This window comes from Armigeres subalbatus, chromosome 1 (assembly GCF_024139115.2).
Source record: "Armigeres subalbatus isolate Guangzhou_Male chromosome 1, GZ_Asu_2, whole genome shotgun sequence".
Lineage (NCBI taxonomy): Eukaryota > Metazoa > Arthropoda > Insecta > Diptera > Culicidae > Armigeres > Armigeres subalbatus.
Window position 1 is genome coordinate 308,479,407 of NC_085139.1, and position 13,810 is coordinate 308,493,216.

General features: G+C 44.9%; 1 protein-coding gene across 2 annotated transcripts in view; it reads left to right on the forward strand.

The window, feature by feature from the left end:
- LOC134207894 (peroxidase) overlaps window positions 1-13,219 on the forward strand; it is a 78,281-nt gene extending 65,062 nt beyond the window's left edge. For both annotated transcript variants that reach the window (XM_062683913.1, XM_062683914.1), the window contains exons 3-8: window positions 9,348-9,494; window positions 9,559-9,732; window positions 9,791-11,284; window positions 11,347-11,625; window positions 11,692-11,788; window positions 11,849-13,219. In XM_062683913.1, the coding sequence (XP_062539897.1) occupies window positions 9,348-9,494; window positions 9,559-9,732; window positions 9,791-11,284; window positions 11,347-11,625; window positions 11,692-11,788; window positions 11,849-11,893 (2,236 nt within the window). In that variant the 3' untranslated portion in view covers window positions 11,894-13,219. The remainder of the gene's footprint in view (window positions 1-9,347; window positions 9,495-9,558; window positions 9,733-9,790; window positions 11,285-11,346; window positions 11,626-11,691; window positions 11,789-11,848) is intronic.
- Window positions 13,220-13,810: the final 591 nt, after the last annotated feature.

The following is a 13,810-nucleotide window of genomic DNA, read 5'->3' on the forward strand; positions in this document are numbered from 1 at the left end:
AGTGGAATTCATTGACAGATTCTCAGAAAAATTTCTAAAGAAATTTTTAACGATTTCCTATAGAAAATCCACAGATCAAAAAAAAAAACTTTCGAAGAAACTTCAGGAGGAATACATTGAGGACTTTCAAAAGGAACTCGAAGAGGACCTTCCGGAAGAATTCCAAGAGGAATACATAGAGGAACTTCCGGAGCAATCCATTGAGGAATTTCCGAAGGAATTGTTCGGGGAAATTGTGGAGGAATTCCTGAAGGAACATCTAGAGAAATTTTAGGAAGCACTTTTTGTAGAATTCCTGGATGAACTTCAGAAGAAATTCCTGGAGGAGCTTCAGGAGAAACTCCTGTAGGAACTTCCGGAGGAACTTCGGTAGAAATTCTTTGAGGAACTTCCGGAGGAAATCCTTGGATAACTTCCGGAGGATTTTCTGGAGCAACTTCTGGGGGAATCACAAGAAGAACTTATAAAGGAATTCAGGGAGGAATCCCGGGAGGAACTTCCGGAGGAAATCCGAGAAGAACTTTCGGAGGAATTTTGGGGGAAACTTGAATTTGGAACTCTGGAGGGATTCCAGGAGGCACTTCCAGAGGAATTCCGGGAAGAACTACCGAAAGAATTTCGGTAGGAACTTCCGGACTTCAGTAGGAATTCCGGGAGAAATCTCCTGAGGAATCCCGGGAGGAACTTCCGCAGGAATTCCAGAAGAAACTACCGTAGGAATTTCGGTAGGAACTTCTGGACTTCAGTAGGAATTCCGGGAGGAATCTTCTGAGGAATTCCAAAAAGAACTTCCGGCTCCGGAGTAATTTACGAGGGAATTCTTGGAGGAATTTCCGGATAAAATCCTGGAGGAACTTCCGAAAAAAATCCTGGAGGATTTTTCGGAGAATTTCCTGGAAAAACTTCCGGAGAAATCCCTGGAGGAACTTCCGGAAGAATTGCTGGAGAAGCTTGCGGAGGAATTCCTGGAGGAATATCGGAATTCCGGGGGAACTTCCGAACAAACCCGTAAGGGAACTTCCAGAAGAATTCCTGAAGGAACTTCCGAAGGATTTCCTGAAGCAATTTCCGGAGGAACTCCGGGAGAAATATCCGGAGTTATTCCAGGAGGAATTTCCGGATTAATTCCGTGAGGAACTTCGGGTTGAATTCCGAGTTGAGCTTCCGGAGCAATTCCTGGAGAAGCTTCCTGAGGAATTCCGGGAGAAACCTTCTGAAAATTCCTAGAGGAACTTCCAGAGGACGTTCCTGGAGGATTTTGCGAAGGAACTCCGGGAGGAATTTCCGGAGGAACTCTGGGAGAAACATCCGGAGAATTCCGGGAGGAACATCTGGAGGAACTTCCGGTTGAATTTCGGGTGGAACTTCCGGAGCAATTCCTGGAGAAGCTTCTTGAGGAATTCCGGGATGAACTTTCTGAGGAATTCATGGAGGAACTTTCGGAGGAATTGGAATTTAGGAGGAATTCCGGGAGGAACTTTTCGAGAAATTCCGGGAAGAACATCTGCAGGAATTTCAAGAGGAACTTCCGGTTGAATTCCGGGTGAAGCTTCCGGAGCAATGCTTGGAGGAACTTCCAGTGGAATTACAGTGAAAGTGAAATTGCGGGAGGAACTTCTGGAGGAATTCCCTGAAGAATCCCTGAAGGAACTTCCGGAGGAATTCCTGGCAAGAACTTCCCGAGCAATTCCGGGAGGAACATCCGGAGGAATTACAGGAAAAACTTATGGAGGAATTCAGGGAGGAATCCCGGGAGGAACTTCCGGAGGAAATCCGGGAAGAACTTTCGGAGGAATTCTGGGGGCAACTTGAATTTGGAACTCTGAAGGAATTCCAGGAGGCACTTCCGGAGGAATTCCGGGAGGAACTACCGAAGGAATTTCGGTAGGAACTTCCGGATTTCAGTAGGAATTCCGGGAGGAATCTTCTGAGGAATTCCGGGAGGAACTTCTGCAGGAATTCCAGAAGGAGCTACCGAAGGAATTCCGGTAGGAACTTCCGAACTTCAGTAGGAAGACCGGGAGGAATCTCCTGAGGAATTCCGGGAGGAACTTCCGCAGGAATTCCGGTAGGAACTTCCGGTTGAAATCCGGGTGGAGCTTCCGGAGCAATCCTTCCGGAGGAACTTGCGGAGAACTGTCGGAGGAATTCTGGGGGGATCTTGAACTGCGAACTTCGGAGGAATCCCGGGAAGCACTTCCGGAAGAATTCCAGGAAGAAATTCCGGAGTAATTTTGGGAGAAATTCCAGAGGAATAACGGGAAGAACTTATGGATGAAGTCAGGGAGGAGCTTCCGGAGGAATTCTAGGAGGAACTTCAGGAGGAATTCTAGAAGGAACTTCCGGAGGAATTCTAGGAGGAACTTCCGGATAAATTCTGAGAGGAACTTATGGAGGAATTCAGGGAAAGCTTCCAGAGGTATTCCGGGAAGAGCCTTCGGAAGGAACTTCCGGACGGAACTTTCGGAGAAATTTCTGGAGGAATTCCAGAATAAACTTCCAGAGGAACTCCGGGAGAAACTTCTGGAAGAATTTCCGAAGGAACTTCGAAGTATTTTCAGTGTAAATTTTGAAGAACAATCAACAGAAGTTCAAAAAACTTTCCATGCATATTTATAACAATTTCCTGAAGAATTTCTTACGTAAATTCTAGAGAATTTTCCATGAAAATGCCAAAACAATTTCCTTGGATATTCCAAAAACCTTCTCTTTGAAATTCCAAAGAAGATCATATGAAAATTTCAAAGTAGTTCCGGTGGAAAAGCCGGAAATAATTTTCAAATAAGTATTATGGAAAAAACCTCGACAAAAACTGTGAGATTTTTTTGGAGAAGCTCAAAACTTTCTCCCAGTAAAGCTTTGAAAATGTCCCAAAAAAGTCCAGAAAAAAATATTCAAGAAACGAACGCTAGGAAAAAAATCGCCACGCCGATTCATGCTGCCGCCGCCAACTGAAATGGCTTTCGGCATGACGCCAAAATTATGACAAACGCCGCCGCCGACGATTTTCGAACCAGCGCACACCTCATTTGGTAATTCCAAAGAACTCTCGAAACATCAAAGTATAGTTCTAGTAATAAGTCCAAAAATAATTTCCAAATTAATATTATGGAAAAATTTAAAGAATTTTTTTGAAAGTATTAAAGAAACGTAATTTCGGACCGGCGCACACCTCTAATTCCTCCAAAAGTTCCTCAAAGAAATTCCTCCAGAAGTTCCACAAAGGAATTCCTCAAAGCATCCGGAATTTCTTCAAAGCAATTCTTACAGAATTTCCTCAAAGGAATTTTCCTGGAAGTTCCTCGGAGAAAATTCTCCAGAAGTACGTCTTAGGAATTTTTCCGGAAGTTCCGGAAATTCCTCCGTAAAGTCCTCCAAGAATCCCTCCGGAAATTCCTCTAGGAATTCCTCCAGAAGATCCTCCAGGAATTCCTCCAGAAGTTCCTCAAAGGAATTCCTCCGAAAGTTCCCTCCAAAAAATTCCTCCGGAAGTTCCTGCAGGAGTTCCCCCGGAAGTTCCTTCAGGAGTTCCTCCGGAAGTTCCTCCATAAGTTTTTGCAGGAGTTCCCCCGGAAGTTCCTCCAGAAGTACCACCGGAAGTTCCTCCAGGAGTTCCTCCGGAAGTTCCTCAAGGAGTTCCTCCGGAAGTTCCTCCAGGAATTCCTCCGGAAGTTCCACCAAGAGTTCCTCCGGAAGTTCCTCCAGAAATTCCTCCGGAAGTTCCTCCAGGAGTTCCTCCGAAAGATCATCCAGAAGTTCATCCGAAAGTTCTTCCAGGAGATCCTCCGTAAGTTCCTTCAGGAGCTCCCCCGCAAGTTCCTCAAGGAGTTCCTCGGGAAATTCCTCCAAGAGATCCTCCAGAAGTTCCTCCAGGAATTCTTCCAGGAATTCCTCCAGAAATTCCTCCAGGAATTCCTCCGGAAGTTCCTACAGGAATTCCTCCGGAAGTTCCTGCAGGAATTCCTCCGGAAGTTCTTCCAGGAATTCCTCCGGAAGTTCCTCCAGGAATTCCTCCGGAAGTTCATCCAGGAATTCCTCCGGAAGTTCCTCCAGGAATTCCTCCGGAAGTTCCTCCAGGAATTCCTCCGGAAGTTCCTCCAGGAATTCCTCCGGAAGTTTCTCCAGGAATTCCTCCGGAAGTTTCTCCAGGAATTCCTCCGGAAGTTTCTCCAGGAATTAGCGTTAGCGTTAGCGTTAGCGTTAGTGTTGTTACGGTATACTTCGTAGATTGGACACTAGTGATACTCATGTTTCTTTTGAAATCCTTTTCCAGATTGCTATCAGAAATTAAGATGGGGAGTAATCCTTGATTTCAATCTAAGATAAAAATGGCAAAAGCATGAGGATTACTACTCCCGGCCACGCCCATCTTGGGTAGGGTTAGGTAGGTCATGGACGTTTGCCTCAAGCTGACAACTCGACCCATAGCATATGTTGTTTATGTGTTTATAATTAAAACTCTTGCCAGCCGGCTGTCGAAAGAGTATATAGTAATATATATTTTATTTATATTTTTGTTCTTTAAATGTTCATGAACCGAATACTCCTTATTTTGAAACGCGCGGAACGATAACGAGCTAACCAAGCAAGACGAATAGAAAACATCAACGCACTGATGTGATGGTACCACGCCGGTGAAGAAATCGCGCCCCTACTGTTCAGCACGACCGCACACTGAACTCGAGAGTCGGTAAACAAAAACAAAAAAATGGGAAAAATTTCACCGCACTTGCTATGTACTGGGACCGGTCAGCCGAATGACGTCACCATCATCCGGAACGAAACATCCGGATCTCCGATCACCTCGGGCCGATCGGGTTGATTCTTTGCGGTTTCTACGTTAAAGATTTCCACTTAAAACTAAGTCTTTGCTTTCACTGTGCATTTTTGCAACTATGTACATTAGAAAAAAAACCGCACTAGCACCATTGTAACACCTGCCGAACTACAATGCTTTTCGGCCTACCATTCGTGAAGCTAAATTTGGACACTTCTCCACGTCCGATCCATCTCCAGCGAACACAAAAGCCAAGAAAAACGGATTTAAATTCACTTGCGGAAACGGATAAATTGTGAAACGCGTTAAAATTTTCTTTATTTTCACTTTTTTGTTTTTGACGGAAAGCAAAAAATGTGTCCGGTTTTCCATATGAGAGCCGTAATGATACTATAACTGATTATAAGATGATGGAACAAGTGAAATTTCTTTAAATTATCAACCAAAACCGTGTTGCCCGTGTCATATGTTCACCACGTATCACATTCAAATATAAAAAATGCAAATGAAATTATAAATGAAACAATTGGAACTTAGCTTTGAACCGTCTTTTTCATCACCCGCAGGCCGCAGCTCCATGCGCACCCTACCGAATGTTGCACTCAATACTGCCTCGTCTCCTCACAATTTCACAGAAATCTACGGCCACTAATCGATGCACAAACGTTATCAATAATTCCACTCAGCCTACGGGATCTGATTCCACAAAACACATTGAACACAAAATAAAAATACCTAGTTATTTTTCCTGGTGTCCCAATCCGAGCTTCCACAATCAGCCGAAACGATTTTATGTGAGGTGAAAAAACGCGAATAAAAATTTTAAACGTCCCTCCGAAAGTTCCTCCAGGAAATCCTCCGGAAGTTCCTCCAAGAACTCCTCCGGAAGTTCCTCCAAGAACTCCTCCGGAAGTTCCTCCAGGAACTTCTCTGGAAGTTTCTCCAGGAACTCCTCCGGAAGTTCCTCCAGAAGTTCCTCCAGGAACTCCTCCGGAAGTTCCTCCAGAAGTTCCTCCAGGAACTCCTCCGGAAGTTCCTCCAGGAACTCCTCCGGAAGTTCCTCCAGGAACATCTCCATGAATTCCTCCGGAAGTTCCTTCAGGATTTCCTCCGGAAGTTCCTTCAGGAGTTCCTCCGGAAGTTTCTCCAGGAACTCCTCCGGAAGTTTCTCCAGGAATTCCTCCGGAAGTTCCTCCAGAAATTCCTCCGAAAGTTCCTCCAGGAATTCCTACAGAAGTTCCTCCAGGAATTCCTCCGGAAGTTTCTCCAGGAATTCCTCCAGGAAGATTTTTTCCGGAAGTACCTACTGGAATTCTTATGGAAGCTTCTCCAGACATTCTTCAAAAATTTCTTCGGAAGATTCTCCAGTGCTTTTTTTGAAAGTTCCTCATTTCCCCAAAAAAATAAAAATTAAAAAGAATAAAAGTTCCAAGAAATCAAGATTCTAATAACTATAAAATTTCATAATGCAAAAAATCCATTAGCTGAAGGAAATTTTCCAAAAACCAAAAGTTAATGGCATTATTGTTATTTTTGTGCGAGGTATTTCGCATTTTTACTAAAAATCATCTTCATGCTGTAGTTGTAAGTAGTTCACCATCCAATGATTTTGATTATTAGATTTCTAAGAAATGAGAATAAATGCTGCATAATTGTTCAATTTTCATACCGCTGAACACCGATTATTTTTTTAACGGCGACAACGACGAAGAAAATTGTCGGTGGCGAAGCACAGGTTCTAACCGAAAGTCGGCCGTCTTGAATTCTAAAATAGCGCCAAACACTGATTTCCTGCTTCCATTCATCGAGCCCGTTACGGCAATACACAGTTTCTAAGCTTTTGTCAATCAAATAGACTGTGAAACTTTTCTTTTATCAGCAAATTCTTCTTTGTCTTTTCCATTAAATTCGATGGTTGGTACGTAAAGGTCGTAAAAAAACCTGAGTGTAGATCGTATGCTTCTGATTCTAGAAAATCTTTACATGCTTCTAGCATTAGTCATGGATCCCACCAATCTCCTCAAGTCTTTAATGGTTTGAAGCAATTATTATCAACTTCATGGACTTTTAATTAATTTCCAGAAGTTCAGAATCCTTTGCAAACAAGATTTCATGCGAGCTTAGAGATTTTTTTGTTTCTAAGATTTCAATAAATCCTCTCATATTTCAACAAAACTTTTTCTGGTTGGCGTTTTCCGCCGTTTTTGTAACTAAAAGATTACCTAAATGATATGTTATCACCATAATCATGGGAAGGACAATGCCTTGACTGACCCACCTATAGGAACATTCATGCGTAAGCATGCCCTACTTGTCCTACCTACCCAGTCATGGCACCACTATAGAAGAAGAAGAAGAAAATTGTCAATCAACCAAAATTAAACCGCGTAAACATAAAAGCCATCAAGTCTCAAAAAGTTTCTTCAACAAGAATGACTGCGACGATGCAAATGTTTCGACCATACATTTGCTTGATTAGCAGGGGATACTTCATATATATTTTATTCCGTAAGCAGCTTTTCCAATGTGTACTTATCTAATGGAAGGCAACTCACGAGTGTGCACTTATCCGGTGTAACAAACTGAAGAAGAATGATTCGGTCTCAAAAACGCGTGAGCTCAAGCATGCACGCACATCGAATAATCATAAATCAGTTTGAAGCTGCCTATCTTGTCTCCTTCAACGCAAACGACCGGTTCGTCGTATTTATGTTAAGAAGCATAAGGAAAAATTCGCAACACACGCAACAGACCAGCTGATCATCGAGATACCGATGTATGTACCTTTTATTGAGCTTTGAGCAATTTCAAAAGAAAAACACACAATCATCCACAGGCACGATCGAGATGCTTCCCCACGCACGACTCGACTCTTGAGACCGAAAGTTATTCAATAAATTCCAATCGCGCAATATCTTTCCAGCCCCCCGCCCGCGCTGGAATAGATGACCGCGCGTTCCGTTCCTCTGGATCCTTATAACCTAACCCAACTTCTTCCACGAAGATTTTCCGGTATGATTGCGTTGCGAAAAACGGTTTGCGCTGTTTTGCTGAAAACATTGCGCAGCAGGAAGACGAAATCGAAAGTCACGCACGGCCTGCTGTTTCGCTCTCGTTACAGAGACGGGACTTTCAAGTGGTCTATCTCCCCGGGGGGTCGATTCGCTACTTCCCCTTTTAGACCATGGCTCGGAAGCGAAGCGGAGTCAGTTTTTAACTTTTCGATGAATTTTTTTTTTTTAATCTTTATTTAGGTGTTTTTTTTTATTCTAGATTAAGTTCAACACCGGACTTTTCGATGAAGTTGTTGTTTGGTTTTGCCATTTTTTATCATAAATTCGTCAATTTGTTGAATATGCAATTGTCCAAAAAATATCTACATGCAGTTCAGTTCATTCTACAAGCAGTGTACTAATCGCTTTACTTTGTTCGTATGGCAAACGCATCAAAATCGGTGGTTGGTGGGTCGCTGGACCACAGATTACTGGAGACGAGAGAAGAAAAAAATCCTACCACTGCGCCGGTTGAAAAACTTGTCTGGCTTGGTTGACTGGGCCATCGGGAGCTGCAATCGTGTCTCGCATGCAAAATCATTGAATAGTGTCGACGCCCGTTGGCGCTACTAAGTTGGTAACCGGTGCGATGACCACAAGCCACACGCCGCGGGAGCTGGTTATGCGCACCGCTTGAAGCATAAAAGTAAAAGTCCATCAAATGTCATCTTCTTCCGTGAGTTTCATAATGGTTCATTTTCGAATGCATTGCATTGCTCTTAGCAACGGTCACTAAGCGAGCACGTGTCAGAAACGCGCATGCATCGACCCATAACACGGCAAGCCTACTTGGTTTGTTGAATGCGTTGCCGCGCAACAGACATTCCCTTCGTTCTCGGGTGAGTCAGAACCATGCGCACGCTATGATTGCCCAAAGCAATCAGAGGAGATTGAAAAGAATTTCTGCAGCAAATAGCCACCGCTATACGTTTCTTGGAACGCTGGAATGGAACGATCGCGACATGATTTATGACACATTACAACACTCACATATGGCTTGCTACAGATGCATAGATTAACATACGTTCCTGCGCCAGAACCAGTACCGAACGGATCGGAGGTGAATGTCGTCTCGCGTGAGTTTTTTTTTCTCTCTCTTGGCTACACAATCCACAGAAGGACCCTTACAATGTCAATTTGAGGGCACCAACTAGCCAGAGTCGATCTTGGCCTACCGCAACTCACCACCTTCGTTCAAGTGAATGGAAAAATGCTTCGTCATTCCCACCCGTACAAATCGTAGCAAACGACGATGATTTGTTGTTCGTTGATCAGCGAGCGAATCCAAGCAGTCTGTGGCGAATGTCATTACGCTAATTCGCGCCATGGTTTACGCAACACAAGCACCCTCAGTGGCAAGTTACTAACCTTCCACCAACAAAAACAATCGCAGAATTACTCCATGCTCTCAGCCGTCTCCGTCTAGGTCATCATCAAATTTGCAACAGCCTCTCGTTTGATTGAGAACTTTCAATAACGTGCCTCTTTATTTCTCTGCGTCCTTTGCGCCTCCGCAGGTTAACAGCTTTAATATCCGCGTTAGTTGTGGTCCATTCACAATTCCTGGCCTTCGATCAGCATGCCCCAGAGTGCGCTCTCTACGTCAGCGGCCCCGGCAAATCATCTGCCTTCGACTATAATCTGAATCTGTTCCGCGGAACGGCGTAAGTATCAGAATAACAGTGTTGCCAGTGTGACAACATTTTGAAGAAAAATCTTTTTTTACAGATCTCCGTTGCACACAGATCCGACGTCATGCATCACGTACGACGCCATCAACCAGGCCTACTTGGATGCTCGCAAACGCATCCGCGTTTCACAACCAAAGGGTGACTGGAAAACCGAGGACATTGCCACCGTTGGCGAACTCCTGTTGGACATTTCCATCCAACTCGCCAGAACGTTAGTACCGCGATCTATTTTTGTAGTTGACTTGTTAAACCTAATGATTTCCTTTTAGATATGGCCTCTCGTACGAAGAGATCGAAAAGGGTCTGCCGTCCATCGACACTGCCAAGACCCTGATCCGTGAAGTGTGTCCAGCGTTTTTGGCCGGAGTCGAGTGCCGTCCGGGCAAGTACCGCCGCGTAGATGGTCTGTGTAACAATCTGAAACACCCGACCTGGGGAGCTGCCATGACACCGTTCCAGCGTCTGATCGGTCCACTGTACTCCGACGGAATCAACGCTCCGAGAATTTCCGTTACCGGTCATGACCTGCCACTGTCTCGCGTCGTGTCACGCACCATCCATCCCGATGAAGGCTACCACGATCACGCCGGTACCGTGTTCGTCATCGCGTGGGGACAGTTCATGGATCACGATTTCACCCTCACCGGAACTCCCCTCGATCCCATCAACCGTAATGATCCCGAAGAGTGCTGCAAGCGCCCACCCCATCTCAAGCACCCCTATTGCAACGAAATTCCCATCCCAGACGATGACTACTTCTACCGGCTGTTCAACGTCAAGTGTATCGATTTCGTTCGAGGCTTCCCCTCTCCTCGCGCTGGATGCCGCCTCGGATCGCGCCAACAGTTCAACACTCTCACCTCGGTCATCGACGGCAACACGATCTACGGAGTTAACGAGAAGTTCACCCGCAAACTGCGTACCGGCTACAACGGTCTGCTCCGCATGAACCCCGTCTTCGCTGAGTACGGTCTCAAGGATCTCCTGCCCCTGAAGTTGGACGTCCCCGATGAGGGTTGCAACCGCCCGAACAAGAGTATGTTCTGCTTCGAAGCCGGCGAAATTCGTGTCAACGAACAGCTGGTCCTGACTTGCATGCACACTCTGTTAGCTCGCGAACACAATCGCATCGCTACGGAGCTGGGCCGCATCAACCCGCACTGGGACGACGAAACCCTCTTCCAGGAGACCCGTCGCATCAACATCGCCATCATCCAACACATCACCTACAATGAATTCCTCCCGATTCTACTCGGCAAGGAAGTGATGGAGAAATTCGGACTGCTCACACCGAAGGAAGGATACTGGGATGGATACGACGAGAACGTCAACCCAGCCATCATCGATGCCTTCGCCGCCGCTGCCTTCCGTTTTGGCCACTCGCTGCTGCCGACGGCCATCGAACGTTGGTCCAAGGCTCACAAGTTCATCGCTTCCAAGCGTCTGTCCGATCTGATCCGTCGCCCGTACGATCTGTACCGCGCCGGCGTGTACGACGAGTACCTGATGGGCCTGATGAACCAGGTTGCTCAAGCTATGGACGACTCGATTACCCAGGAAGTCACCAACCATCTGTTCAAGAAGGAAGGTGCCCGTTTCGGTATGGATCTGGTGTCGTTCAATATGCAGCGGGGTCGCGAGTTTGGCGTCCCTGGTTACATGGAGTTCAAAAAGTTCTGTGGACTGCCAACGGCCGATAACTTCCAGGACCTGTTCGGATCTATGCCAAATGAGACCGTTCGCCGTTACGAGAGCATCTTCGAGTAATATATTATGGTTCCGTTGCTTGAGGGGTTATTCTAATTAAGTTTATCGCATTTTTCAGACACCCATCGGACGTCGATCTGTGGTCGGGTGGTGTATCCGAACGTTCGCTGCCGGGATCGATGCTGGGACCTACCTTCGCGTGTATCATTGCCACCCAGTTCAGCTACGTGCGCCGCGGTGATCGATTCTGGTACGAGCTGCCGAATCAGCCGTCGTCTTTCACCCCCGAACAGCTGCAGGAGGTCCGCAAGGCCAAGCTGGCGCGCCTCATCTGCGACAACACCGATCTGATCGACACGGTGCAAATCTACCCGATGGTGTTGCCCGATCATGAAATGTAAGTTCGCTTGGCGCCATCTACGCTGAATTTATTGACCTACATTTTGTTACTTTTGCCAAACAGCAATCCCAGAGTGCCATGCAAGAGCGGAATCCTTCCTTCGATCGATTTGACCAAGTGGGCCGACTACGGTCAGGAATCTCACTCGCCTCATCAATATGTAAGATCGCATTTGAATACAAAAAATCACATAATTCAACACATTTTTCTCAATTTTTAGCAATTTTTGAACGAGTTACCTGAGAACACTGGCTTCAAGAAATAAACTCATCAACGCGCTAAAAACCTCCAGGTTTCAACAACTGGACGAATGATGAGAGGGTAACGCATTATGAAGTCAAAGCAACACACGAGAGAAAATGAGAGTGAGAGTGAGCAACAAACGATGGCCCATCAGAGAGAAAGCGATAGAGCGAAAGAAAGAGGAAAAACAAACGGGATAAAACCATTTCAGAGATTATAAGTTAGATAATTCATATTATTTTTATTTTTTCGTTTTAGTAAGCCGATCTTTGCACACTGATGTACCTTTTTATCTTTCCATTTTCTTCAAGTCTTTCTCTCAATTTCGATTTTTTATCTGTTGATCCTCATTGTATTATACACATTTTTACATGGTCACCACGGCACCTGCACAATCCACAATAATACCACTAGAAAGGTTATGTTCAACATTTTCCAATCAACCATTCGTCATCTTCCTTTTTTTTTTGTTATTCACTTTCTGTTTGTTAATGTTATGGAAATTGTAATGGAAATTATGTACCACCTTCATTTCAAAAGTATTTTCTACGTTTTCCTTATATTGTTATAAATTTTTAGTACTCGAAATTTTAAAACAACGAGCATTTAGTACCAGATAAACTGCTATTACACAAAAACGCTTTCCTTCTCTATCCTTTTCCTTCTTGAAATTTTATTTGCAAACCGCGTGACCTCTACCAGCGTTTCCCGCTTCGCTTGAAACCAGTTTCCCTGGTTGCGCAAACCCATGCAGTGCGAAAATGGTCGCGTCTTTCTGAAGCTACTCAATAACTAGCCCAATAATAGCAACCGACAGTAATGCACTTCACATCGCGAGGCTGAGCTGTCATGTGCGCTATTAAAAGCTTTTCTCGACGCAACGATTGTCGTTATCGTAAAATGGATAACCCTCCCCGTTTTGCCATGTGGGAATAAATATTTTCCGAAGATTTGAAGAGTGAGAAAGACGATGATACTGGTTTTCAAACGCGGAAACTTGCGGTTCTGGCGATCTTGCGTCCTACAGCAACGAAGGGGAAAGTTCAATATGTTTCCCGCGCAGTGGAGAGAAATTTTTTTCGCACCAAAGGTTAAATTGCTGGATAATGAGGTGCAGTAGGCGTTTGCTAATTATCTGCCTTTAGCTTTATTAGTTCTGTAACAGCTTTGTTTCTGAGGACAATCTTAAAAAAAATGTAGAAAGCATTACAGCCAGCCAAAATTGAAAACAATCGCTATTCAATCCAAATGTAATAGTCTAGGAAATTTTTTAACTTACTGGTAGCCATTTTCTTCTTGTTTTTGTGTAATATTTATGTAAATAATAAAACTTTTAAGTATCATTAAACACATTTCAATTTGTTTTGCAGAGAAACTCCCTTATACCTACAACACTTTTCTAATAAACATAAAACACCATTTTGACCAATTGACTTGAGATTTCACAGGATTGCTTTCCGGCATTCTTGCAACATGCCCTGCCCATCGTACCCTTCCGGCCTTAGCTACCTTCTGGATATTGAATTCGCCGTAGAACTGAGAAAGCTCGCATTCTTCGCCGCCACACACCGCCTTCTAGCACACTGCCAAAGATGGTCCTAAGCACCTATCTCTCGAATACTCCTTGTAAGTGCTTGCAAGTCGTCCTCGAACATTGTCCATTTTTCATGTCCGTAGAGGACTACCGCGGTCTTATCAGCGTCTTGTACATGACACATTTGGTGCGGTGACGAATCTTTTTTGACCGCAGTTTCTTCTGGAACCCGTAGTAGGCCCGACTTCCACAGATGATGCGCCTTCGCATTTCAGGACTAACATTGTTATCAGCCGTTAGCAAGGATCCAAGGTAGACGAATTCCTCGACCTCAAGGTAGGTATCGCCTATCGTAACATTGCTTCCCAGGCGGACTATCGTAACATTGCTTCCCAGGCGGACCCT